We start from the raw sequence: 27,147 nt of genomic DNA on the forward strand, positions 1-27,147 counted from the left end.
ATCGAATGAATCGAAATAATCGTTTAAAATAATCGAATGATCACTCGAAAATTCGATTATTATCCAGTGCGCATGACTTAACGAAATTTGAATCGAACATTGAATTACGATTTATTTATCGATTGAAAATATTTTATTAAAATGTCAGTGGTCCGTATTCTTTTCCCTTAATTAATATTTAGAGATGTTCGTTATTTTTTTTTCTCTTTAGTATATGCTTTTATCGTATTCTTTTCTCACTAATTCTAATCAAAATTTTAGAAACCGAATGGCTTAACAAAAAGAAAATCAGACGAGCCAATTATGTTTGTAAATTACACTGCTTTTCAAAAAAATTGCAACATTTACCACGCCCTGCATATTCGTAAAATTGTCAAGCATTTCGACCGATTCTTCTTGCAGCAATTTCGCGGTACGACAAACCAGCCTCTCGCATAGCCACAATTCTGCCTGTGTCAAAGGCGCCAATTTGTTCAAATTTAACATTTCTTCACATCGGTGGCATTTTATTGCATAAAGTGATACAACTGACAGACACCCATAAAAATAAAATGTAAAATTTGTTAAAAAAAATGATAAAATTTTTAACTTCTTCACCAAGAAAAACATGAAAAATATTCCAAAGCGTGCGTTGTTTTCCACCATATTTTCATCATCTTTTCCGGAGAACATGGTGCTTTGATGGGTACATATAAGTCATGATGCTTAATGCAGGTGAATGGCTAATAGTGGAAGACTCTATACAGATCCTAAAAATTTTGGATTTAATGACAACAGCATTGTCTGGAGAAAAATTTATTACATTGTCATCAATAATTCCACTTGTGCAAGGAGTTCAGCATTCCATTAATTTAATAGATTGCAAAACAACTGTCGGCATGGAATTAAAAACTGACATGCTTTCTGTGCTTTCTCGACGTCTGGGAAATTATGAGAAAGACAAAATATCGGCAGAAGCCACTTTCTTGGATCCTCGTTATAAAAAAATTGGATTTGGAACCCAAGAAAATGCAGAAAACGCAGAGAAATGGATTTTAGAAGAACTTGAGAATCTCATTGCTGGTTCACTTTCCGCTTCCCCACCTGTGCCAGAGACCAAAAACAAGCCTGATGACTCTTCTGTTAATGTTGATATGTTATGGAATTACCTTGATGACAAAATTGCCCGATCCACAAATGTATTAGCTGTTTCACCAAAAGCAAAAGCTATTGTAATGATAAAGCAATATTTATCAATGCCAAACATAGCCCGAACATGCAATCCTTTGAGCTTTTGGATGGACAATAAAAATTTGTTTCCCGAATTATTCAAGCTCCATGAAAAATATCTTTGTGCACCAGCCACTTCCGTACCGTCAGAAAGAATATTTTCGAAAACTGGTCTCATAACCAATTTGCGAAGAAACCGACTTGCACCTAAAAATTTAGATTATATTGTTTTTTTAAACACAAATTTGCAAATGTAACAATTAAATAAATTTTTATATTCCTAACCTTTCGTTATTGACATGTTCATCTTCAAAATGACATTTCGCATTCGCAGTGACACTTGTAACACACTACCACCAACCTAACAAATGAAATTTACTAACGATTTCGATTATTTTCTACGGTTAGTTGCCTGAACCCGAATGAATTATTTCGAAATCTCGAATCGTAATCGGTTCGTGTACTCGTGCGCAATCGGAACGAAAACCGAAACGAATAATCGAATAAACGAATGATTTCTAAACGATAATCGAATGATCGATTATTCGAGTATAATCGAGATATCTCGATTATATCATTCGTAATCGCCCAACACTACTAATAAACAGAAGAACATAGCGTGGGCGAAGTTACCAGAAAAATTTAACGCTATTTCTGGAACTGTTCCACGTTATCTAGATAAGATATCATAGATTCCTATAAAAAGTCGTTTGAAGCGTAATGTTACTAAACTTACCAAACTGACTGTCTCGAGAACATCATGTTTTACTACTCCTTCGATAAGAAAATACAATCTCGAGACCCCATTGAACTACGTCAGGTATGTTACTGGAAACTGCTGCAACTATTTTTGACGGATCTTTTCCAACTGCTCAACATATTTTTTGTCCAATACAAACTGTTTCATCTGGATATTGAAAATGAAATTGCCTACAATGCAACATTTGTGATTTCTTTCTTGTCGGGGGTAATTACCTTGATTTTGAGCATACGGATTCATAACATAAACCGCAAGAACCCAGCTACAGTTATGTCAATCGTAATTCTCTCACTCTTGGCCCTAAAATACATCATCGACCCTTGGTTTGGCCCACCGAGAATTCTTTGCTGTGGACCGTATGGAAAAATCGTGACGGAGCTAGTGACATCAGTTTTTGTGTTGTTTCAAGTGCCCAACTATTTTCGACAAATTGTTGTCACGATCTATGCTGTTAGGTGTAAATTTTCAAAAACCGAAGAAGACAGAATTACATTTTATCATGAAATTGTCGATGCTGAAGCCGACGCCGGGCTGCTAGGAATACTGGACTGCTATCTAAGGGGGGCGCCCCAGCTGATTGTCCAGATTGCTGCCATTTTCGTCAAATACGATGACTTTACACAAATTTCGTGTAAGTACCTGAAGTTAGGTGATAATTTGCGCAGTTTGTCTGTTTTTCACAATTGCACAATTTGTAAGATTTTTCGTCATTGCATCATTTCAATTCGAGCTTCGTCGATCGTTTCTCATTCAACTTTTCTGTTTTTGAAAAAACATAAAAGTGTGAATTTTGTTTCTTTTCCAACATGAAAGAAATTCCTTTATGCTTCATAAAAGTCAAATCAAAACTTTTTTATTATTTTCTATTAGAACGCTTAATAAAATGAAAGTAGAACAACGTTTCCTGAAATCGAAAACTCTTGCATTGGCCCCTTTAGAAGTTTGCTGTAAAAAAACGGGCAAAACGACTGAAAACAACAGGTTGTCAATCTTTTGACAATTTTTTTTTTCAGGGCTTGAACAACTTTCTATTGCTGCTGCTTTGGGTGTGGTGCTACCATGGACTGCAACCTCCTACCATAATTTGCTAAGAATCCAGAAGAACGACAATTTCTCATTTCCAACCGCGATTGTGTTTTTTATGTGGAATGCATGCCTTCTAGCAGCAAGAATTCTTAGTATTAGTGTAGTTCTAGCATTTTGGCCTGTGTATACGGGTGTAGCAGTTCTAGTCCATTGGCTGGTGGCAACACTTTTGTTGTATTATATTTTTCCGCCAGGTGATTTTTATAAGAAGGACAAAAACTGGCATTTTATGTTCTGCTCAATTTTTGGAATTGTTTATATTTTTAATGCTATTAATATGACCAAAGAAAAAAAGTTTTGGCATTACATATGCTTCTATGGGATTGTATTTTTGCAAAATACAGTTTCACTCATCCTGTGGTGTACATATGAATATACTAAGACTGTGATATATAGAGTTAGTTTTGTTATTGTGAGTGAGATTTTGTTTGTAGGTGGCATTCTTATTATGATTTTGTATTATGTAAAATTCCATCCACGTAACGAGGATAGATCTTATGAAAATGATCAGTCTGTTGAAAATATTCCATTGGAGATATTTAATATAAATCAGTGTGAAAACAATGAATCTGTGGATATTCCACCTGTATAAGATAAGATCCAAATTAATTTGTTTATAGATAGGTTTTAAACAAGATATTATAAGACTCGCGAAGTTTAATTTTATAAGAATAAATAAGTGTTCCGTTTTCAGTAATTTTGTTTGTACTGATTAGCATAAATCTTATAAACATACTCTGGTAGTCAGGGATATTTCTGTACAGCCATGTCATATGTATTAAAATATAAGTTATTTAAAACTTAATCCTGAATATCTCTAATTCCAGAGTAAAATATGACGCTTCTAGAGTATATTTTATTGTTACTTTATATTTAGTATTTAGTATTTAATATTTATTCATAATTTATTTGTCTGTTCAGTGATATAGTGTTACGTAATAATTCCAAGTTAACGTATCCAGCGTTAAGGTAACCGCTTTGTAAAACAACACTTCAATTCAAATATTTATTAAATTAAATTCTTAATAGGTTTTAAAATTTCTTGCAAATTTTTGTTCAACCTAAGTTGTCTACGTTTGCGTATATCATGTGATTAATAAGTAATACTGTTGTTTTTTTTAATAAATACTTGCTTTTTTTTCATTTTTTATTGAAAACCCATTTAAGAATACTTTACGAAAGGCGTCATTTTAAAAAACAACATTCACTAAACATATCTTGTTGTACAAAATGTATTATTATACTTCTTGAGCCGAAGCTAGAAAACCATTGTAATAGGATTTGGTGAAGGGCTAATTTTGTGTTGTTTCGACGTTTCATAACTTTTAAAATATGATAAAGTAGGTCCTTATCTCCCTCACTCTGTTGTCTGTTAATGATTGTATTGGACAGGCACCCCAAAATGACTAATTCTTGTGAAATTTAGGCATAATAATGGTATTCCTGTAGCTTAAAAAAAAACAAATTTTAGATAGTTTTGAATAGTCAGAAATGTGATACATATTGTGGTGACCGAATTTAAATCAAACTTTTCGCGCTGAAATTAATTAACAGCGGCGCGAAATCGCATTTGAATAATTTGAATTTGAAAAAAAAAAAAAAGTTCAATCACGAAAAGGAACTCCTTAAACATAGGCAACCAAATATGCATGGATGGTCTCTTGCACGTAGCGCTTAGGGATTAGTTCGCATGATCTTTGAGTAGATGGCAGCACGTAGCGCTAGGGTAATTTCAGTTAGAGGGTTGGTAGAAAAACCGCATGGTAGAGTCATTACGATAGTGGCTGTGTGTGTGTAACCACGTGGTAAGAACTAGTTTTAAATTAATTGCTTTGGTAGTTAATAAAACGGGAGGAAGCCTTTGTTTAACGACGATCAAACGTATTTTTCATAATGATACAGTTGTCCCCAACCCGCGCGGTAAATTCTTGCGCCCTTTTAATCGAAAATTGCAGACTTCCGGTCGGACGCGAACACGTGTTGTGAATCTGTTTCTTTGTTTGTAAATTCACCAATCAAGCTAGTTTTTCTTAATAATCAGCTAGTGCAAACACAATTTAACAATCAGGATTATTTAAATTAACCATTTGCTAGAGGATTTCATGAAATTCACTTAGTCAGGAAAAACACCTTGTGTTTAATTACGAATAGGTCTCTGGATGCATATACGTAAGTGTTACACTATAACACTTCTAAATTCTTCACACAAGATTGCTAATAGTTCATTTACGGCAGTTAAACAAGTTCATTATACTGCGAACTGGCTGGAGGGGTTTAAAATGTTTTCTTCCCTTAGGCGCTTACCATGGTTATCATGATTAATCCATCGGGGCATGCCATCACAACGCCACAGATTGATTAATTTATCAAGGCATGCCTCACGACGCTACAGATTGATTACATTACCGAGACGCTTTTTCCTCGCAACGATTTTGGAATTTACATCCCCGAGACGCTTTTTCCTCGGAGCGATGATTGGATATTTTTCTGTTTGTTTATTATGTGTCTTGTTGGGGTAACCAGTTCGTAGTATTTTAAACTCTCAAAGTAAATTATTTTTGAAGTAACCAACCATTTAGATCATGATATAATTTGGCATAATGTAAACTCTTTGTTTGAACCGTTGATAAAGTGTGGCAAATATTAATCTCCTGTAAATTTTGGTAACTCTGCAATCTTCCACCTCATACAATATTTCTTTAATCTCACAATTTTAACCTCAGTAATCTTATTTGTTGTATAAATTTAATTGAACGTAAATTTCATGTTCTACAGTTTTAACTTCACATGATACTCGTATTTCTATTTGTACAAGTTTATTTCACACCAGATCTTTTGTTGCATAAATCCTTGCTAAGTTTTGTTTTGTAAATACTTTGTTGATGAATGTTTCTATGATATAAATTAATTGATGTCCAACTTTAATCTCACATAAGAATTATTTGTTGTTTAAAATTTCACAAGATTGTATGGCGAATTTAAATGTTGTGTATTGCTCTTTGTTGAAACTTTAACACTTGTTCGGTTGTCATTTAATATTAGAGTCATAGAGTTTGAAAATTTAAATAGAATTGAAGGTAAATAACACAATATCACGTAGTGTCTGCGATGGGCGCGGTTCCTAGTTGAGGTAGCGGAATGTATCGCGCTGTCTGCACAAGATGTGCAGACTTTGAATCAGATTTCAGTGGGAACGGTCTTGACGACGAGGTAGTAGTTGACCAGACTTCACCGCTAGTTTTAGGCCGAAACGGCCTGCTTGGACGGCATGTTCGTAATGGAGGGGTGCTGTCTGGCAGGCTTGGTGTAGATAGAATCACCGTCGCGGGGGAAACCAGCCCAGACCGGGAGCTCAAAACTTCGCTCACGCTACGACGCCCCCTCTGGGTATTTTGTTGTGCTCCTGTTAACTGCCGTAACTTAAAAAAAAAAAGGAAAAGGAGATCGGCCGCCACACGCCTGTAATAACTTGTGTATTTGCATCCAGTTACTTGATTCAGCTTTTGCTTTGTTTTATTAAATTTGTGATATTCAAATATTTGCATTGATTCCAAACAGATGTACAGAATTTCCGTTTGTTCGTTTTTCGTATGTGTATGTCTGTCAATTCGCGAGTGTTTTTCTTTCACATATCTTAAGGTGTTTGAAATGTAATATGTCGTCCGGGAATAAAAAACCAAAGGGGGTTTTTGCGCTGAGGAGTAAATCTTCGAAGCGTCTTTCCCCCTGTGAGGGGTGCCGTACTCCCCCTCCAAACCAATTTTTGTCTATTATTTCTTGCGCTCTCGACAGTGTATGCACTTGTATGAAAGAACGTCTTCCCGCCATTTTTCAAAAACAAAAAAAAAACACACAACGTAGGTTCTCATTTGTTAGACGATCACAGCCAAGGCCAAACTTTGAATTTTTAAATTTTTCGCGGGCCTTTCAAACTGTTTCAAGGTCAAATTTTGAGGCGGGAAGATTGGGTTATTACAATATGTACAAAATCTTTACACTTGTTTCTAAGTAAAAATTTACACAATTTTACTTTTTCATTTTTTTATTTCTTGAAATATTGTGTTTTCTTTTTAAAAATTTCGTTACTATTTCCATCGTTCTTCATTCTCTTTGTACATATTTTTTGTATATAATCTTTATGTATATTCTTTTTTCAGCAGACTAATTCTTGATAATTTAGCAAAAAATGAAAATCAAACATCGTTTTAAAGTAACGGTTAATTGTTTATATATTAAAGTCAATGTTAAATATTAGAATCTATGGTCAATTATGTAAAAGGAAAACGGTGGAATTAATACTTATTTACGATGGTTAGGTAATAATAATAAATAATGAAAAAAATCACATGTAACCTGTTTTGTTATCTCTAAATGAATCGAGATCAACGAAATTAAGAATCTCTAGAATTACACAAAGTACTTTTAACTCATACTGTAAACTACTACGTCGGTCTACGCGAGAAAAAATACTGCACAAATCAATATAATTCAATAGTTTGTGTTAAATCAGATGCCGGTAATTGGTAATTGTTTTTTGACGCCAGTTTTGTCAAGCTCTAACTCGATGGTCAGACTCTTCATTTCCACCTGTTTTCCTATTATTATTCATCTGTAGGTACGTAATTCGCCTGCAGGTGCCTCTAGGGCCAGAACACTTTCTTTTTGGGTCCAAGTTACCCTCTAGTTCTAAAAATCCTTTGTTTTCACTTCTATCTCTTCTCAGGTCTCTGAGTTTTTCTAGTTCTGGACAAAAACTTTCTGTACCATTCGGCCTTATATATATTTGGGTATAGTGACATAAATTACATATTTTATTTTTTATTACCTAAATCATTATAAAAAAACTAAGACATTAGAAACAGCGTTACCTATTAGTAATAAAATGATCGCAACTGATAGTGCTTACTGCTGATAATGAAGCTAATAGTGTCAAATACTAATGCGTTTTCTGTAACCACAATCATATGCAGGGAAATAAAGAAACGGTTACTTTAGGTTGGCAGAACTGGGGCCTTGGTATTAAATATTTTATAATGGCCAAATTCAAACCGTTTCAGCGAAAACTTACAAACATAATATACTTAAAAATAGTCTTTTTTAAGCCACAAACACGACCGTCACAAACGAACGAAAAGTGTAAAGAGGTTGGCAACCATGACAAAAACTTCGGCTTGACCGCTTCTCTCCGGTTTCAACCGGTAAAAACGAAACGCCGCACTATCTTTCACAAAAGCGCGGGAAAACTTTACGTCATCGTTCACAAGGAGGGGCAGGGCCTGCCAAGTTGAGTGGGAAAATTTGAGCCGGTTTATCTATACCACTTCAATGCACTACAGACCCATAAGTCTCTCTTCGTTTCTATATCTCTCTCGTGTTATCATATTGGGCGTACATAAACCTATCCTTATGCTACAACTAAATCTCAAGGCAGATGGCTCTGCAGTCGCAAAATTTCTGTCAACTTGTAACACATTTGAAAATTGAAAGAATACAACTGCCGGACGCCATCCGCCATTACAGATACCCCTACTTCTAACGGTGTTCTGACGTATATGTGTGACGCACGCACAGGTGTGACGCGCTGCAGCACATGAGCAATAACGGTTATAAATTTGCGCGAATTTGAATTTGAATAATTTAAGTGTGTGAGTGCGAATACGTGGCGAATACCAAAAAGTAAATATCTACCGAAAATTATTTGAAGGAACGCCATGACGAGAAGGTAAAAAATTTTAGCTTTTTATTGCAAATTTAAATAAAACAAATAATGTATTATTGTTGTAGATATTGTATTATTTGTGGTAACAACACAGAAAATGCGAAGGCACTGCATTGTTTTCCTCGATCGCTTGCTAGGTGAGTTTACAAACATCGAAGTATATTTAATTTTTAAGTAAGAAAAAAAAGAAGAAAAATTTAATGCAAAATCATTTTATTTTTTAGATTACGTGAATGGGGAGAAGCACTGAAAATTGAGAATGTAGAAAAAAAAGTGAAAGCACACTGGAGAATTTGCAGTGAACACTTTTCCGCAAATTCTTACGCTAACAATTGGTCAGCAACTTTAAATCGCAATGCAGTACCTTCGCAATACATCCAAACTTCCAAGACTGAGGTAATAATTATTAAAGAAAAGGAAATAACTATTGTGTGAAATTTGCTTCGTTTTGTTTTTTGTAGGTATTAAATATTCATGTTTTTTAGATCATTGAAGAGAATGCGCTGCAGCCACCAACTGTGACACCCCCAGGTCTTCCGGTCGAACCGTTAATGGTACAAACTTATAGTGTCTTTGTATGCAATAATTATTAATTGATCTTTGTTTCAGGTTACAAATGAAGACATACATTTTTCAACACCAATTAAAGTTCCCTCCACTCATCCTGTTCCATCGACATCAAAAGGAAGTGCTTCTCTGATGTATGATACTTCTATGCTCTCTTCTTTGCATGAAACGCCTACTTCTTCTTGTGCTTCTATTAATTTTCGTCAAAATGCGACTATTTTTTCTACTAACGAGTCCAAAGCACCATCGATTAGTAGATCTTTGTTTAAGAAATGTGATCTCAATTTCTCGTGTACTCCACGCGAAAAGAAATTGAGATCTATACTTAAACAAAGAGAAAAGCAGCTTCAGGCAGTTAAAAAATTATGCAAACAACGTGGAAAAGAATTGCGACAAGTACATCAAATTAAAAATTTGGATAAAAATCCATTAGTAAATAATCTGTTTGAAGGTTTATCTCCCGTTGTTGCTAATTTTTTAGTTGCCCAAGTTCGCTGGTCTAAACAACCAACTCGTGCTCGTCGATGGTCTTTGGAGGACAAACTCTTCGCTCTTCTTTTGTTCAAACGTAGCCCTAGTTGTTATGCTCTTATGCGCCGCTTTCTTGCTTTACCTAGTCGCAGTACCCTAACTGCCCTTCTTTCACATTTTCCATTAAAGCCGGGGATTAATCTTAATTTATTCCAACACCTGCAATCAGTTCTCGCAGGCCGTCCCCCAAAAGATTCGTTCTGTACTCTAATGTTCGACGAAATGAGTATTCTCGAACATTTAGAGTACAATCGAACTGGCGACTGTTTTGTGGGACTGGAGAACTTAGGACACCATGGCAGCTCTGCAAAAATTGCAAATCATGCCCTGGTGTTCATGGTTCAAGGTGTTGGAGGTAAATGGAAACAACCTCTGGCTTTTTATTTTTCACATGGTCCTGTTTCTTCGGATAAATTGCAACTCATACTGTTAGACGTTCTTGACACTTGCAGTAACCATGGTTTGAATGTGGTAACCTGCATTTCATACATGGGTACTAATAACGTCAAGACGTTTAAAAGTATGGGTGCAACGGAATCCCAACCTTTTTTCGTGCATAAAGGGAAACGCATCTTTTGCATGTTCGATCCTCCCCACCTTATTAAGTGCCTCCGCAACAATTTCCTCAAACACCCCATCCAAGTCCCAGTTTTAATTGGTGAGGAAAATGTATCCTTCACGGCACGGTGGGATCACTTGTTGGAGGCTAAGGCCATTGATGATAGGAGCCCTGTGGACTACCGCACTTTGAAGAAGCTGACAGATGCCCATTTTCACCCCTCTGTGCAACAAACCATGAAGGTGAAGTTGGCAGCTCAGATTTTTAGCCATTCTTTTGCTGCCTATATTCACAGCTTAATTTCAACGAGTAAGTATATAGTTAGTTATATTTTATGTTAATATACATATTTCACAATATTATGTAATTTTTCTAAAAACCAAATATTTTGAATGAAAGATGAGATATAATGTTTTTTATCTTTTTTTACAGACAGTGTGTCCAATGATAGACTTGGCACAGCGCAGCTGTTGAAAGATGGCAACAAGTTGTTTGACAGCCTAAATGGGTTTGCACAGGGGGCAGAAAATGGTAAGGAGGTACACTGTGTTGTCACTTGGGAATCAAAGCACTGGTCTTTCTGGGAGGAGATGCTGGAAATGATTCCCAAGTGGCAATTCCTTCGTGACAACAATACTGTTTGTTCGCCACCCAGTCAAACAGGGTGGCAACTGACAGTAAAGTCATTCACGATGATTTGTACCGAGCTTCTTCAAAGTGGGGAGTTCACAAGTGTGCGCCCTCGGTCGTTTAATCAGGATCCACTCGAGAATTTGTTTGGGGCCATTCGTTCTTCGTGCGGAGCCAATGATACTCCTACAGCAGCACAATTCATAAGCGCTCTAAAGACGCAAGTTGTCTGTGGCCTCTCTAAGGGTCACCTGAAGGGAGGCAACTGCGAGGCAGACAACGCGAAACTTTTGAGCGACTTCCGTCATTTGTTTGAGGGATTGAATCAGCAACTTGACCAACCGAGAATGGCTGAAAGATGCAGTGTAATCGTTAACATTAGTAGTGTGATAGATGTACCAACACTTGCAGATGAAATAGAATTAGCTGTTTTGTCTGGAAGTCCTGGCATTTTTTCCACAGCTTATGTTAGCGGCTACATTGCTAAGAAGCTCTTAGAAAAGTCAAGTTGCGATATTTGCAAGAGCGTGTTAATTACTGAGCCTTCAGCACAAGACAACTTCAATATTTATATTTCAAACAAAGAATTTAGTACCGATAAACACAGGCTAATTTATCCATCCGAGAAATTAGTCAAAAACGTGGGCATTATAACGAACGTAATGGAAGCAATCGTTCCCCAGTTAATGAATGATGCACGGGATGTTCAGCATAGAATTGCAACTTCAATTTTCTCTAGTTCAAATACAGAAAATCTTTTTGAATGGATTTCCTGTGATCCTCATAGGATATCAATCGCACAATGTATTGTTGCTGCTGTGGGCCGAGTATATCTTCGATGGTATGCCACTGGCTTTAATCGTAAGCGAAAGTCCCAAAGAAAAGCTCGAACTGTTCGCAAAAAATTGAAAAAATTGGGACATCCGTCATAACGGTTTGTAGATATTCCATGTGAGGGATGTCCTTTTTTTTTAATTTTTTATAGTTACAAAAATTAGATTATTCGTTCTTTGTAATAATTAAGTATTATGTAAGACAAAAGCCCAGCTTATAAAAACACAATGAACAAATGTTTAATTAGCTATTAAAATAATTTCATTTTAATTATATTGTTAAACTATTTTCAAATTACATTATTTTATAAACTGGTCCTTTGAACAGGTGAAATTTTGTAATTTCATTTATTAAAATGAGTATGCATTGGATGCCATAAATAACGTTTTAATAATTAATTGTTTTCAGTTGTATCAACAATATTTGTTCAATTTTTGGCCAACAGTTTCAGATTTTTTTTGGGACTGTTGCTTACGATTGAACCTAGTCGCATACCATCGAAGATATACTCTGCCAGTCTATCAACAGCAGCAACATTGCATTCTACTATTGATATCTTATGGGGATCACAGGAAATCCATTCAAAAAGATTTTCTGTATTTGAGCTGGAGAAAATTGAAGTTGCAATTCTATGCTGAACATCTCCTGCATCATTCATTAACTTGGAAACGACTGCTTCCATTACGTTCGTTATAATGCTCACGTTTTTGACCCATTTCTCTGACAAATAAATAAGCCTGGCTCAGTAGTTAACACGCTCTTGCAAGATAAGATATCAATTGAAGAATGTATTGTCGTGGCTGTAGGCAGAATATATCTTCGGTGGTAGCCACTGGATTGAATCGTAAGCGAAAATCCCAAAGAAAGGCTCCAACTATTTTCAAAAAATTGAACAAAGTTATCTTCTTGTTGATTTCTAGTTTCTGTTTTATTATTAAATAAAAATTATTGTGATATCCTCGCAGTTTCAATAATTCTTATTTAATATAAAGCAAGAGAATTAGAAGATTCCTTATTTATAATAATTTGTATGTCATCTCATTTTAATCATATTGTTAAGCTATTGTACATATAATAATTATATCAACAATACCACTGCTGTTAGATACCATTATATGTTTGCTATTAAATTTACTAATGACAAAAATTACGTGTGTTTTTATTACTTTTTTTTAAGTAGTAAAAACATATTTTGTATCATCATAACTTCTTAATTAAATTATTTTATTAACTTATAATAATTATGCATTATACGTTAGTAAAATAATTTAATTACGAAGTTATGATATACAAAATATGTTTGTACAAAATTTTTAGAATGACTTTGAATCTCCCGCCAAATGCGCCTACTCAACAAAATTTCAAATTTCCCACAGTTTCCCCTACTATCTTTCGTCTGGCCCTCTATATTTGTTACCTTCTACTAGTTTAAATTTTTACACGGGACTTGGCAGTCTGGAGGGGGTAGTCTGTGTTCACAAGTGTCAGCCACCATCAGTCTTCAGTCACCTGTTGCCGAGTGCGAAGGCAGGAGATCAAAGCTCCTTTACATGAACCAAAAAGGGTAAAAAAATGGAACCTTCACCTGACTGTAGCACAAACTGTGTGAGCAACGGAACTACAGACAATTTGTACGTCGGCGATTCTGCCGAAAGTGATGAAACTGTCGAGGAGTACGATCCCTCCATTTGTAATGGAGTGACGCAACCAAGTGAATCTCTGGGCATCACCTACAAAATTAGTGAAAGAGGGGATTTAGACCCGAACAACTCCGCCAGTACGAATAGGACGATTAATCCGATGGCTGGACAGGACGAAGATCCGTTGTGTCACGAAAATAATTGTGAGGAAGCCACGGAAAAACATACCACGAAACTTGAGGTTTTCCTGAAGTTGGGTGCCACATTTCTTTATGTTTTTAATGTGACAAAGTTTTATGACACTATTATTTACCAAAGCTACGACAATTTTTCGGTTTATAGTTTGACGAGCATAATTTATTTAATATCAGCATTTGTGACAACATGTTTTAGTTGGAATATAAATCAATTTAAGCCAGAACAAAAGGAATATAATTTTTATACACGTGGAATTTTAATCGCTGCATTTGCATCTTTCGAAATCTACCATATTTACTTTAGAATTATTTCTGGGCCACAAAGCTATGGCCAGATTTCTTTAACTATTCTTTGGCATCTGTTTACGACGATAACACTTTTTATTATCTTCCAGCTATTTACTTTGGAAATATATGTACTGATGTCCGTTTATGCTATTAAATCTCTAAGCAAAAGTCGGGAAGGACAGCAGGATTATTATTACCTGCTGACGAAAACTCAGGCCGACGTTGGACTTCTTGGTCTATTGGATGGAGCTTTCAGAACAATACCACACCAGATTTTGCAGATATACAATTTTTTCAAATTTGGGTTCAACTTGGGAACTTTTTGGTGTGAGTAATCTGAATAATGAACTTCTTTTAGTACCTATTTATTTTCAGATTTTGACCAGATTGCAGTACTTTTCTCATTTTTCGCCATAGCTTGGTGTTCAACATCTTACCAGTCCTCACTCAGGGTGCATCTCCCAAACAAATATGACATGAACCTAAAGACTAAGTGCTGGTATTATACTTGGAGTTTTTTTATCTGTATTTCAAGAATATTGTGTATTGGCGCTATAGCAGCCCTTTGGCCCGTTGCTGTTGTAATTTTGTCATTTGGGCATTGTGCAGGATGGGCTTTTTGGTTGTGGTGGAACCATCCATCACTTGATTTTACCCGTAATAGTAAATATTGGCACATACTCTTTTGCTGTGTGATTGGTGTCGTCTATTTTACGTTTCCAATTAACTTAGACGATAAACCGACAAAAAAGAAATATTGTGTATTTTATGGTTTAATGTTGTTGAAGAATTGTGTAGGGATACTAATTTGGTACTTTAATGAAGACGCATCATGGGGTTACTTTGTACTAATTCTAGCAATAGGTAGTACTGGTCTTGGAATGATATTTCAGATATTATACTACGCTTACTATCATCCCACTAAAGTGTATGACAAAAATATAGCAGTACCAGTTCAATAGCATCCATATGGTATAATTATTTATTATATTTATTATTTTTATTATTACTTTTTTGTATGATGTTTTTTTAATTAGTAAATAACTATATTATTTGCATTTTTTTTATTTTTTTACACACAGTTAGTACGTTCAGTGCGTTGGTATGCCATCTATTTCTTCTTTATTAAAAGTTACCATAGATTCCTGTATCGGTAGTTTGAAGCATAATGCGCATGTGTTACTGAACTTACGAGCCATATTGGCTCAGTTAATCCTTAAACGCCGTGGAAGGTAGACAGTTGTTTTCATTCTCTCCGGCCGGTAAAAAGAAAATCATGGTTTACTACTCCTTCGACAAGAAAATACAATCTCGAGACCCCATTGAACTCAAGGGTAGAATACGTCAGGTATCTTACTGGAAACTGCTGCGACTATTTTTGACGGATTTTCTCCAACTATTCAACATATTTTTTGTCCAATACAAACTGTTTCATCTGGATATTGAAAATGAAATCGGCTACATTGCAACACTTGTGATTTCCTTGTTGTCGGGGGTAGTTACCTTGATTTTTAGTATACGGATTGATAAAATAAACCGCAAGAACCCAGCTACAGTTATGTCAATCGTAATTCTCTCACTCTTGGCCCTAAAATACATCATCGACTCGTGGTTTGCCCCACCGAGAATTCTTTGCTGTGGATGGTATGGAAAAATCGTGACGGAGCTAATAACTTCAATTTTTGTGCTGTTCCAAGTACCAAACTGTTTTCGACAAATTGTTGTCACGATTTGTGCTACTAGGTGTAAATTTTCGAAAACCGAAGAAAACAGAATTAAATTTTATCATGAAATGGTCGATGCTGAAGCCGACGCCGGGCTGCTAGGAATACTAGAGTGCCATCTAAGGGGGGCGCCTCAGCTGATCGTCCAGATTGCTCTCGTTTTCTTCAGGCACGATGACTTTACACAAATTTCCTGTAAGTACCTGAAGTTAAGTGATAATTTGAGCACTTTGTCAAAATGGCGGCGGGCTGTAACAGGTTTCAACACGAAAAAAGACTTTTCGTCATTACATCATCTCACTTCGAGATTCATGGATCGTTTCTCACTCAACTTTTCTGCTTTTGCAAAAACACAAAAGTGCGAATTTTGTTTATTTTCCAACATAAGAGAAATTACTTTGTGTTTCATAAAAGTCAAATTAAAAATTAGTAGACGATTTTTTATTATTTTTTATTAGAACGCTTAATAAAATGAAAGTAGAATAATGTTTCCTGAAATCGAAAACTCTTGCATTGGCCCCTTTAGAAGTTTGCTGTAAAAAAACGGGCAAAACGACTGAAAACAACAGGTTGTCAATCTTTTGACAATTTTTTTTTTCAGGGCTTGAACAAGTTTCTATTGCTGCTGCTTTGGGTGTGGTGCTACCATGGACTGCAACCTCCTACCATAATTCGCTAAGAACCCAGAAGAATGACCATTTTCCATTTTCAACAGTGGTGGTGTTTTTTATATGGAATGCATTCCTCCTAGCAGCAAGAATTCTTGCTATTAGTGTAGTTCTAGCGTTTTGGCCTGTGCATACGGGTGTAACAGTTCTAGTCCATTGGCTGGTGGCAACACTTTTGTTGTATTATAATTTTCCACCAGTTGATTTTTATAAGAAGGACAAGATCTGGCATTTTATGTTCTGCTCAATTTTTGGAATTGTTTATATTTTTAATGCAATTAATATGACCAAAGAAAAAAAGTTTTGGCATTACATATGCTTCTATGGGATTGTATTTTTGGAAAATACAGTTTCACTTATCCTGTGGTGTACAAATGAATATACTGTGATATATAGAATTAGTTTTGTTATTGTGAGTGAGATTTTGTTTATAGGTGGCATTCTTATTATGATTTTGTATTATGTAAAATTCCATCCACATAACGAGAAGGATAGATCTTGTGAAAATGATCAGTCCGGTGAAAACATTCCATTGAAGATATTTAATATAAATCATTGTGAAAACAATGAATCTGTGGATATTCCATCTGTATAAACTCATTCTGGTAGTTAGGGATATTTCTTCACAAACATGTCATATGTATATGAAATATAAGTTATTTAAGACTTAAGCCTGAATATCTCTAGTTACAGAGTAAAACATGACGCTTTTAGAGTATATTTTATTGTTATTTTATATAAAGTATTTATTCGTAATTTATTGGCGGTTCAATGACATAATGTGACTTAATAATTTACGTATCCAGTGTTAAGGTAAACGCTTTCGTAAAACAACACGTAGATCTATATAAACATATAAATTTAATTAAATACTTAATATTTTTTCAAATTCCTTGGAAATTGTTGTTCAATATAAGTTGTTTACGTTTGCGTATATCATGTGAGTTTGATTTCCTCAGTAAGTAGTTGTAATTAGTTTTTTTTTTTAATAAATGCATGTTCTTTTTCTATTTTTTAATGAAAATCCTTTTAAGAAGACTGCACGAAAGTCCTCATTTTAAAAAGCAACATTCGCTAAGCACAATTTGTAATACAAAATTAATTCTAGAAAAAAAAAGCTAGAAAACCATTGCAATAAGGTTTAATGATTGGCTAGCTTTGTGTTGTCTCGACGTTTCATAACTTTTAAAATATTGTTGTATGTTAACGCTTGTAAATAGACAGGCAGTCCAAAATGATTGGACTAATTGTTGTGAAATTTAGGAATAATAATTGTATTTTTGTAGGTTTAAAAAAATCAAAATTAGATGGTTTTAAATAGTAACAAATGTGATAACATATGTACAAAATATTTACACACATTTTTTTTTAAGTAAAAGTTTGTTTTTTTTATATAATTTTATAACTACCTACTCGGAATATTAAAATACGTTGGTTTTGTTTTTTAAATTTTTTCAAGTCGATTGTCACAGAATCAAATTAAATTATTGCAAATCTACAAAAATTAATAGTAGTTTCAACCGACTAATCCTTTGTAATTTAGCAAACAACTAAATATCAACCATCGTTTTAAAGTAACGTTTATTTGTTTATATACAAAAATAACAATGTTAAATACTAGAATCTATAGGAATAATGGTAAATTATGTAAAAGGAAAACGGTGGTGAATAATACTTATTTACAATGGATAGGTAATAAATAATGAAAAAAATCACATGTGACCTCTACAGTATCAAATATGGTTTTGTTATCTCTAAACGAATCGAGATCAACGAAATCCAGAGTCTCTAGAATTGAACAAAGCACTTTTAACTCATACTGTAAACTACGTCGGTCTACACGAGAAAAAATACCCCACAAATTCGTCGATCATTATAATTCAATAGTTTGTGTCAAATCAGATGCCGGTAATTGTTTTTTGACGCCAGTTTTGTCAAGCTCCAACTCGATGGTCAGACTCTCCACTTCTGCCTCCAACGCCCGTGTTCTCCTATACATCTGCACGTAATTCATCTGCAGTTGCCTCTGGTACCGCAACACTTTCTCCTTCTCTTGGGCCCAGACCACCCTCTCGTTCTCAAAATCCTTCGTCTTCATTTCGATCTCCTCTCTGAGTTTTTCTAGTTCTGGACAGGAACATTCGGTACCATTCAGCCTTTGGATTTCGATGTCTTCTTCCGAGAGTGGCGTTCTTTGGGATCGGCCCGGCTCCGTTCCTTCGTATTCGGTTAAGGACATGTCGGACAGTTCTTCCCTCAGTTCTCTTATTTCTGCTTTCAGTCTCTCTGTTTCTGAAAGACTGTCGGAACACGATACGTCAGACTGAGATTTAGAATGCAACCTGGCTAGTTCTTGTTTTAAGTTTTGTATTTCGTTGTCTTTTTCTTCAGACTGTTTTCTTATTTCGGTGATTTCCGTGTCTCGGAGGTCTAATTGTTCGCGAAATTCGCGTTGTTCGTTACGTAGTTGGAGGAGTTCTTGGCATTTTGAGGTTTGCTCGTTCTGAAATCAAAGGAAATATGAAATGACGTATAATAACATGAGAAATATAAATTGACGTGGAATGGAACTAGGAAAATTTCATAAATGGTAATGGTTTAAAAGCTTTTACAACGGTTTTCAGTTGAATTATTCTACCAGCAAAATTGGTGAAAGTAAAACATCACAACTATAATTCACTTTTTACCTTTCTTTTTGATATGATGAGTGATGAATTTAAATCACGAACATTACAGGAATTTACCGGTTGTAGGATGTTTCAGGGCCACTAGAATGTATAAGTAATTTTCTGATTTTGGAAAAATAAAGTAACTGTAATTCTCTGGCTACCTAGATATTAAATTTATAATATTCTCAACTAAATCTCTTATTGTTGTTCTGTTCTTATTAAAATAATAATAACAATAATGAGGATTGCAAGGAATTTAAAAATTTTTAAGTTTTCGTTGAAGGTTTAACGAAGTTTTAAATATTAAACCACATTCGGTCATCCAAAACAAGAAATCTACATACATTACTCAAATTTCGCTACCAAGTTATTGTAATCTCTTTGAATATTTTTAGCAACGTAAGAATTTACAAAAAAATCACAGCGGGATTACTTTTATAATCTGTGTTACAATATTTTATGGAAATCTAAATAGGGATATGTACTTTGCGTTGGTATCAATTAAATTAAATTTGGTTATACAGAGTGTTTATAAAAAATTCCAACCTTTATTCTGTTTTTTCAAATAGATAACACGTATTTTATTACTGCATCTTACTCTATTTTTTGTTCTCCTACCTTCGATGTGCCGGTGTTTCTCCTAAAAAAGTGAAAAATTGCAGAAACTATTAATTTTAGATGGAAAAGATACTTAACAAAAAAGAAAGAGAATAATAATAAAGTGAAATATCGTAAATGTTTGAAAATTGTAATAATTTAAGATTTTTTATAAACACTCTGTATATTAACACTCAATTTAATTTACACCATAACAGACTGGGTATCTTTGTTTATTTTTCCCCAACATATTGTAACCCAAATTTTAAAAATAACCCTACTGCAATTTTTCCTACCTTGATAAAAGTTTCAAGAAGAAGTTAATGAGAATATGTTAAAATATATAGGGTGTTCTTCTTAAAAAAGCCAAGTTGTGTCTTATATCTCTAAAAAAACGCTACTCAAAGAACGGGATAACTTTAATCTTTAACTTCTACTTTTATTTTCCTTTAATTAATGAGAAATCAGGGAACTAGTAAATAATACAGTTAATTCAGCATGAGATCGTGAAGTTTGGGTAAGAGTGAGTGTAAAACTGACTTTTCACTTTTCAGCACTATGGATGTTACTATTCGGTCGCCATCTTGAAAATCAGGGTACAATAAGTTTTTTGGTTTATCTCCGTAATCTTCTGTCTGACAAAAAAAATTAAGGATCATTTTTGTAGAAGATATACTTATCTACAACTTTTATTAATAACTTTTTGGTGTAATATTAATAATAAAATGGGTCGAAGGCTATTTCGACAGAAATACAGCTCTTTCAAAAAAAAAATAAAATTTGGTTTTACGATTTTAGTTTTGAAATAACTGCTATAAAGTAAAAGCCAGAGGCATAAATAACGCCCCCGCAGCCCCTGCGTCGTAAAAATATATTTAAAGCAATTAACTAACGGGATAAAATGTCCTTCAGCACTAGGTAATAATAACAATCTGAAGCTCAAGTGTTTATTTATGTTTATACATCGAAAGAATGTCACGTAGAAATTCGTTTGATTTGGATGAGTTTGTCTTCTCAAAACAGAGGACTAAAATTATTAATTAAACCACAATCGAACAAAATAAGAATATTATAATTCTTATTTTATCATTATTATATAAAGACGTTCATATTCTTAAATTTTCGGGAAAATGGGGTGATTCGTTGTTAATTTGACCAAGAAAAACTTTGTAATGACGTCATAAACATATATAATACAAAATTCGAGAAAAAAAGCGAAAAAAAAAGAAAAACACAAAGACTCAAGCTTGGAACCACTAGACCACGACCGGGATGCCTTACGTTAATGGTAGTAATGATACTATTATATCGGGCTTTATATTTTTGCAAAAATTTGGACAGTTAGGGAAAAACTCAAAGAGGATTCGTACACCACACTTAAAGGAGAATATAGTGTTGCATAACAGTTAAATCAAATAAACATATAATTCTTTAAAATGACGTCATCAAATTGTTGGACCGGAATGATTAGCAAAATTTTGGTTAACCATCTACATGATTTTTCTAATATACAGGGTGTTATTGAAAGGTACGTACAAAATAAAATCGTCAATTCGTCTCGAAGTATGAGTGCTAAAAGTAAAAAAAGTTCAGGTAAAAGTGTTCTCCTTTTAGAGATAAAAATTATCAAAATTTATGTCCAAATTTGTTGTACGCCTCTGATAAAAAGATCATCTCTCGTTTCTATAGCAACATTTATTTTAGGATTTACTAAAATAAATTAATTTTACCTATTTATCTTTCAGTAGCGTCTAAAAAAGTTGGATAAGGGTTAATTTTCCCCTTATAATTTTGATAACACAAAATAAGTTTTTCAGACTTCTTAGACTTCGCGAAGAACTGTCAATTTTGTTGTACGTACCTTTCAATAACACCCTGTATATCTAGAGATTACGTGTCTAATAAAAATGGATACAGACACCAGACAGACAGGTAGACAGACAGACAGACGGAAACGGGAGACTACCTTATTCGTGTTGTAGGGGTCATGAAATTTCGAGAAAACATAAAAGTGGCCATTCGTTCGATGGACTCGATTACTACACTTCCTTAGCTTACGCTCGGGAAGAAAAAAAGTTATAAACCGAAAAATTGAAAAACTAGAGGTCGGAAAACTTCAAGGTGAGATGACTTTGGCATTTTCAATCTTACAAAAAGAAAACGGATTCATTGGATTTCACACTTATGTTATAAACCACATGAAAAACAAAATACAAGAAATCTTTCTTTATTTTCTAGTCAAGTCAGGGTTTTTAATAATTTTTCATAAGATTAACACACACATTTTTGAAATTTTTGTCTTGGCAATCCTGTATTATCGGCAGCTACATAGCATGAGTGTCGATAATACAGGATTGCCAACACAAAAATGTCAGTTCACAATTGTCAATTTTGACATGAGCCCGCCTAACAAACCTGTTATTGGTTGAGACGACGACTTGATGTCATAAAATGACAATCAGGTATGCCATCATAACGTTTAAGTATGTTGCCAACCCGATAAAATACATCACAAATATTAATAGTCGTTCGGTACTAGATTTGTTTTACCCCGAAAGTTTGTTATAGAAATTTTAAACATTCCCATCACATTGTTTTCATCCACATTTTCCAAATACAATGTTCTAAAGCACATGATTCATGAGTTATTTGGTATAATTTTTTTTCTAATTTTTCATTTTTAATTTTAAAATTAATTTGCGACTGTAAAAATGTGTCAAATGAATACCAACAGGTTATTAAATTTGAAAAACGCTATAATGAAACAAAACTGACCTAATTAAACACAAATTTACAAAAAATCCTAACAAATGCTCAACGTGACCTTCTCCGTAAGCAGTGTGTAAATAGTGCAGGGCCAAATAATTCGTAAGACTCCGGTATCCGATTCTGTTCAAGCATATTATTAAATAAATTACAAAAACTTCTATACTTTTGATTTTTTTTTTAATTTGGACGTTTCGGGTAAAAACTCAATACGGAGTCATAAACTACATGTGTAGGACTATGTTATTTCATACAACTTAAAACTCATTTACATTTACTATGTATAATTTTGAAGTGACGTCATCACATTATTGGTGGGGATGACTAGACAAATTTTGGTTAGCGTTTTACCATCTACATGATATTGTTAATATAAATACAAAATTTGGCAACAATCGGCTCAGCACTTGCGGAGTTATCTGTCTAATAAAAATCCGGGACCACCGACAAACGGACAGACAGACTGAAACTAGAGACCTATTTCTTCGTACTCTAGGGGTCATGAAAGGTCTAGGAAACGTAACAGTAGAGTGTCGGCCAATGGACTTTATTGAAATCCAGAAATTACTGTAACCAGTATTTTGGGTTGCCGCTCTAAAACGCTCAGATGGGTCATCTTATTTCGCTGAAGAACCCTGTATATACAAAAATTCTTTTCAGAAAGTTTTCTTCAGACTCACGGTTAAGCCGTTTAATAAAAAACAATTACAACCTTATCTTTAAGATGGCGAAAGAATGACAACACTCCCAGTCTCGAAAACTCAGTTTTACACTCAGGATAAATAGAGTTACCAACATCTTCATGTTGTAACAATGTTCAGCCTTGTCAAGGCTCTGAACCATGACTGGTAAAGAAAACATTAAAATCTGAATAATTGTGTTCTTGTGTTCCATTGATGGAATACTTAAAGTAGTCAGTCAAAAGACTATATGAAAACGCTAAACATTACCTTTTTTCTGCTACTTACTTGATAGTCCTTCAGTTGTGACTTCAGCAACGAAATCTCCCCCGTTTTCTGGCACAGTCCCCATTCCGTCTCCTCCAGCCGCCCCCTCAGCGCGCTCACTTCCTGCCGGAGCCGTTCGCTCTGACAATTGGCCCTCTGCGTCTCTGCACAAAGCCTCTTCTTGTCCTGCTGCAGCTGGTAAGTTTGCATCATCAGCATCTGCTCCAGTTTGAGGGCTTTCTGCGCGCTGGCCCTCAGTCGGTTCTCGTGGACGCTCTTCAGCCTCCTCAGCTCGCGCTCCCAGACCTTCTCCTTCTCCTGGTAGACCCGGAATATGACCTGTTCGTTGTGCTCCATCGTCTGTCGGAGGTAGGCGAGCTCGGAGTCGCGGTCGCGCAACGCCGCCTCCAGCTCAGACACTCCCGAATCGGACGGTGACGGCGTCAGATCTAGCAGACTTCCGCCGCCCGCGCCCGACAGCCGATACGACGTTTTGTTCCTACACACGCCAACAAACAACTATTGTATCACTTGCATAACGACACAAAAAGCAAGCGAAAGTCGGCAGATATACGAGATTTCTGTGCGAGTACATCCGTTATGAATTCATTGCGTGTTGGTTCTTGCGGGATCTTTCCTCACCGGAACGGTTCCGATTGCACAATTGCGCAGATTTCGTACGACGGGCGAAAATCGTGGGTTTTTACTGTGCAATGCACTGTGGGCGACTGCGGCGTACTTTTTTCGAGTAGGGGTTTAGGTTTCAAGAGTTTGTGGAAAGATTCAAGGTTCGATTACTATGTGTGTCTCGGGTAACGATAATCCGAGTAACGCGGAGTTCCCTTCCGCATTTACTTTGGCGGTCGAAGAGTGCTTTGTTTGTTTGACAATGACCTCTTGAGGAATGAAGCTTGGTAATGAGGAATGAGGGCCCATAACCCACTAAGTGATGAATAAATTGGCCGTTGTAACTAAATGCTTGACTTGTTTATCAACAAAAGCAGCTATATGTAATTTTGTAACGGATCATAAACCCGAATATTTACATACAAGGGAAAAGTTATCGATGTTGAAAAACTTAATAGTCTATTAACTTGGAATATGACCGGCAAAAATCGAAAGCGTTAAAAGAATTCTAGACCATCTTCACCTTTCGTCGATATTCATATTCATTATTCACAATCCATATGTTAAAATTACTTGCGATCGCTCCGGCGTAACAAATAAAAGACATTTTGAAAGCTTGAATAAATTCAAAGATGACTCATTTTCCAAAGACGTTAAAAGATGAACAGTAACGAACCCCGTTTTTGTGTACCTCATCTGAACCATACTTGGTACTTAGTGGTAATTCAAGTATGTAATTCAAAAAAGAGTGAAGGTTCGCTTTCACATGTATAGCAAAAAATGAAAGGCAGTAAATACCGGTTTTTGTGTGGAATCCTAGGCTGTAAAATTTTGGTTTAATGTACATATATATTTTGCAGTTATGCAACCAATTATACAATGTAGCCATTTCTACCGGTTATACGCTAGCCATAAAAGTGGATGAATAATGTTATCTTGTGTGACACCTTTAGTTAATAGATTCATGCATCATGTAGGAAGTGGTACTTCATAAAATAATAAAGCACTGTTTCATTACAGTCCACAAATCACAGATGTCTGTGAATTTTCACACTTTAATAATCTGACAATTTTATAGTTTCAACCTTTACCCTTTTATCGCAACTATGTGTTTACTTTATTTATTTGTCAATATAATTACCACGCACTCCAAAATACTCACAAAATTAATTTCAAATACTACGAAAGGAAATTTAAAATGTGATAATTCGCAGTGATAATAACTTAATCAAAAACACTTTTAATTTTAGTACGTCACTTTTTTATGCTTATATCGCAAACGAACTGTAACAGATGTTCAATTGAAAAAGTCATCAAGCTGGCGTTGTTTTTTGATAGAAGAAACCCCAGCGAAAAACGCATGTGCTTTATTAATCCATACAATTGTGTAATTATAAATGACATTTAATAGAATTCTTGAAAAGTGTGAATTTTATTATTCCAAAAAATGAGGTTATTGCAGACATACTTCATATTATTTAAAAAAATAGCGCCAATTTGATGAATTTCACAATATAACTTTCGTTTTTTTTTTCTCAGCGTTTTGCTGGTTTGGTACATAAAAATACCATATTGTTATAAACGTTTCTCCATCTCAAAGCGCTGTTTAATTTTGCGCTTGATGCTGACGATGGACAAGTTTGTCAAATTTTTTGTCGTCTCAAATTCTACATTTCAAAAAGATGTTAAAGTGTCACAGGCAACTTGATAAACAAACATTTATTATCGTTTTATAATTAATTTTACTCAAAATGATTAATAGTTTTAATCTTTTATTCATTATACAAACGCAAGACAAAATCGATTTAAAAGACATCGTTTTAGTTTGACTGCTAACTCTGTACCTAATTAATAGCATTCTGGTCGAAAAAAGTTGTCAAGTGTGCTTTAGAATTTATTAAAAAAAAATATGTTGCCAGTATTTTCACTAACGTTATATAAATCTGTCAATTTGACATGTTTTGTCATTCTGTATACAGAATGAGTTAGAAAATGACAGAAATCCCGGGATCCCTAATTCTGGCAATACAATTAGAAAAAAACCCAAAGCACACTTGAATTTTTTTTCGATCATATATTTTTTATTTAAAAAAATAAAGGTCAAATAACAATATGGCGTCTGCAAGATGGACCAAAATGCGACATTTTGTGTTACCGAAATCTAGTGATTTAAGTGGAACATTTATGTGTTCTTCAAGTTCATCACGCCATGTAACACAGGAGCACCGAAAAAAAGTAACGAGTGTTGACTGTAATTTTAAAACGACATTATTAACATGTCTCAAGGTCAGCGTTATTTGTCTAAATACATGTGTCTGTGAAAATTACATCCATTATTTCTCCATCAATAAAATGAAACGAAAAGTGTAGCAAATAACTCTTGATTTTTCCAGCAGAAATCTGTCTGGTATAATTAGGTAAGTATGTATATGCGGCCTGACTATTAATGTTTGTGATGTTTTTTTTTCAGATTGGCAACGTATTTAAAATTGTGCCACCTTCTTATTGGTTTTTAGATGCATTCATGTCAAAATTGACAATTTCAACTGAAATGAAAAAATTCAAACAACACTAGAAAAGCGAAAATTTCTGTTGTCATTGTTTGTAATTTGGTATACTGACAGATTGTCAAGTTCAATTTGAAATTTGACGTTTGATGTCAAAGTCGGGTGTTGCTATTCTGTAGATATATGTTGTTTTTCACATAAAGTTGTGTACAAATGTTTCACTTTTCTATTTGACATATGACGCATTAAAATTTTAGGTTAAATAGTGGGCAATGATGTACCAACTGATTTTAAAAATTTATAGTCTACTAGATATCAAACATTAATGAAAACCCTATAGAAAATAAATATCTATGAGCGTTTTAACTCCGTATTACTTGTAAATTTACGAAAAGTGACAAAAATGCATTTTTTTGTTCAACAACTTAATTTCACCTAATTAAAAAAGAACAAACACTGATTTTACTTTTACATATGGTATTGTTTGATTTAAGTAGTTAAATGAAAGACATTTCTTGTGTAACAGAGAATAAAAGTGGGCGCTTTTTATTGTCACTTTCGAGAACTAGTGAAATTGGTTCTTGTAATAATACATAGGCTTAGATAAGGTTCTTAAGTATTT

General features: G+C 34.5%; 4 protein-coding genes and 1 long non-coding RNA gene across 10 annotated transcripts in view; 3 read left to right on the forward strand and 2 right to left on the reverse strand.

The window, feature by feature from the left end:
* Positions 1 to 478: 478 nt before the first annotated feature.
* LOC135126534 (uncharacterized) lies at positions 479 to 1,600 on the reverse strand. 2 transcript variants are annotated; one of them, XR_010280058.1, is made up of 4 exons: positions 1,495 to 1,600; positions 1,149 to 1,416; positions 803 to 1,083; positions 479 to 749 (listed from the first exon to the last, which is right to left on the reverse strand). It is a non-coding gene; the product is annotated as an uncharacterized LOC135126534 (long non-coding RNA). The 2 variants fall into 2 exon arrangements; XR_010280057.1 differs by having other exon boundaries at positions 803 to 1,416.
* Positions 1,601 to 1,844: 244 nt separating this feature from the next.
* On the forward strand, positions 1,845 to 17,400 carry LOC135127046 (XK-related protein 6-like). Of its 2 annotated transcripts, none has more exons than XM_064053344.1 (2): positions 1,845 to 2,600; positions 16,346 to 17,400. In XM_064053344.1, the coding sequence occupies exons 1-2, from the start codon at positions 1,970 to 1,972 to the stop codon at positions 17,005 to 17,007; spliced, it is 1,293 nt and encodes a 430-aa protein (XP_063909414.1). In that variant the 5' UTR covers positions 1,845 to 1,969; the 3' UTR covers positions 17,008 to 17,400. The 2 variants fall into 2 exon arrangements, with proteins under 2 accessions (XP_063909414.1, XP_063909413.1); XM_064053343.1 differs by lacking the exon at positions 16,346 to 17,400 and adding an exon at positions 2,983 to 4,181 and having other exon boundaries at positions 1,848 to 2,600.
* Positions 8,333 to 12,851, forward strand: LOC135127045 (uncharacterized). 2 transcript variants are annotated; one of them, XM_064053342.1, is made up of 6 exons: positions 8,333 to 8,777; positions 8,840 to 8,911; positions 8,999 to 9,170; positions 9,260 to 9,328; positions 9,384 to 10,740; positions 10,864 to 12,851. In XM_064053342.1, the coding sequence occupies exons 1-6, from the start codon at positions 8,767 to 8,769 to the stop codon at positions 11,991 to 11,993; spliced, it is 2,811 nt and encodes a 936-aa protein (XP_063909412.1). In that variant the 5' UTR covers positions 8,333 to 8,766; the 3' UTR covers positions 11,994 to 12,851. The 2 variants fall into 2 exon arrangements, with proteins under 2 accessions (XP_063909412.1, XP_063909411.1); XM_064053341.1 differs by having other exon boundaries at positions 8,333 to 8,911.
* On the forward strand, positions 13,362 to 15,078 carry LOC135126535 (XK-related protein 5-like). Its single transcript, XM_064052560.1, has 2 exons — positions 13,362 to 14,347; positions 14,396 to 15,078. The coding sequence occupies exons 1-2, from the start codon at positions 13,468 to 13,470 to the stop codon at positions 14,980 to 14,982; spliced, it is 1,467 nt and encodes a 488-aa protein (XP_063908630.1). The 5' UTR covers positions 13,362 to 13,467; the 3' UTR covers positions 14,983 to 15,078.
* A 576-nt stretch (positions 17,401 to 17,976) lies between the features above and the next one.
* The window catches only part of LOC135127047 (leucine zipper putative tumor suppressor 2 homolog), a 121,975-nt gene continuing 112,804 nt past the window's right edge, over positions 17,977 to 27,147 (reverse strand). For all 3 annotated transcript variants that reach the window (XM_064053345.1, XM_064053347.1, XM_064053346.1), the window contains 2 exons: positions 23,413 to 23,890; positions 17,977 to 18,915 (listed from right to left, as the gene is read on the reverse strand). In XM_064053345.1, the coding sequence (XP_063909415.1) occupies positions 18,286 to 18,915; positions 23,413 to 23,890 (1,108 nt within the window). In that variant the 3' untranslated portion in view covers positions 17,977 to 18,285. The remainder of the gene's footprint in view (positions 18,916 to 23,412; positions 23,891 to 27,147) is intronic.

Source organism: Zophobas morio, unplaced genomic scaffold (genome assembly GCF_036711695.1).
Source record: "Zophobas morio isolate AGI-343-1 ecotype UQ-CSIRO unplaced genomic scaffold, CSIRO_AGI_Zmor_V1 ptg000011l, whole genome shotgun sequence".
NCBI lineage: Eukaryota > Metazoa > Arthropoda > Insecta > Coleoptera > Tenebrionidae > Zophobas > Zophobas morio.

Coding starts and splice junctions, on each gene's coding strand:
- LOC135127045 (XM_064053341.1), top strand. CDS start 8,823: ATGTATTATTGTTGTAGATATTGTATTATTTGTGGTAACAACACAGAA. Junction 8,912..8,998: donor TTTCCTCGATCGCTTGCTAG/GTGAGTTTACAA, acceptor TTTATTTTTTAG/ATTACGTGAATGGGGAGAAG. Junction 9,329..9,383: donor TTCCGGTCGAACCGTTAATG/GTACAAACTTAT, acceptor TCTTTGTTTCAG/GTTACAAATGAAGACATACA.
- LOC135126535 (XM_064052560.1), top strand. CDS start 13,468: ATGGAACCTTCACCTGACTGTAGCACAAACTGTGTGAGCAACGGAACT. Junction 14,348..14,395: donor CAACTTGGGAACTTTTTGGT/GTGAGTAATCTG, acceptor ATTTATTTTCAG/ATTTTGACCAGATTGCAGTA.
- LOC135127046 (XM_064053343.1), top strand. CDS start 1,970: ATGTTTTACTACTCCTTCGATAAGAAAATACAATCTCGAGACCCCATT. Junction 2,601..2,982: donor TGACTTTACACAAATTTCGT/GTAAGTACCTGA, acceptor TTTTTTTTTCAG/GGCTTGAACAACTTTCTATT.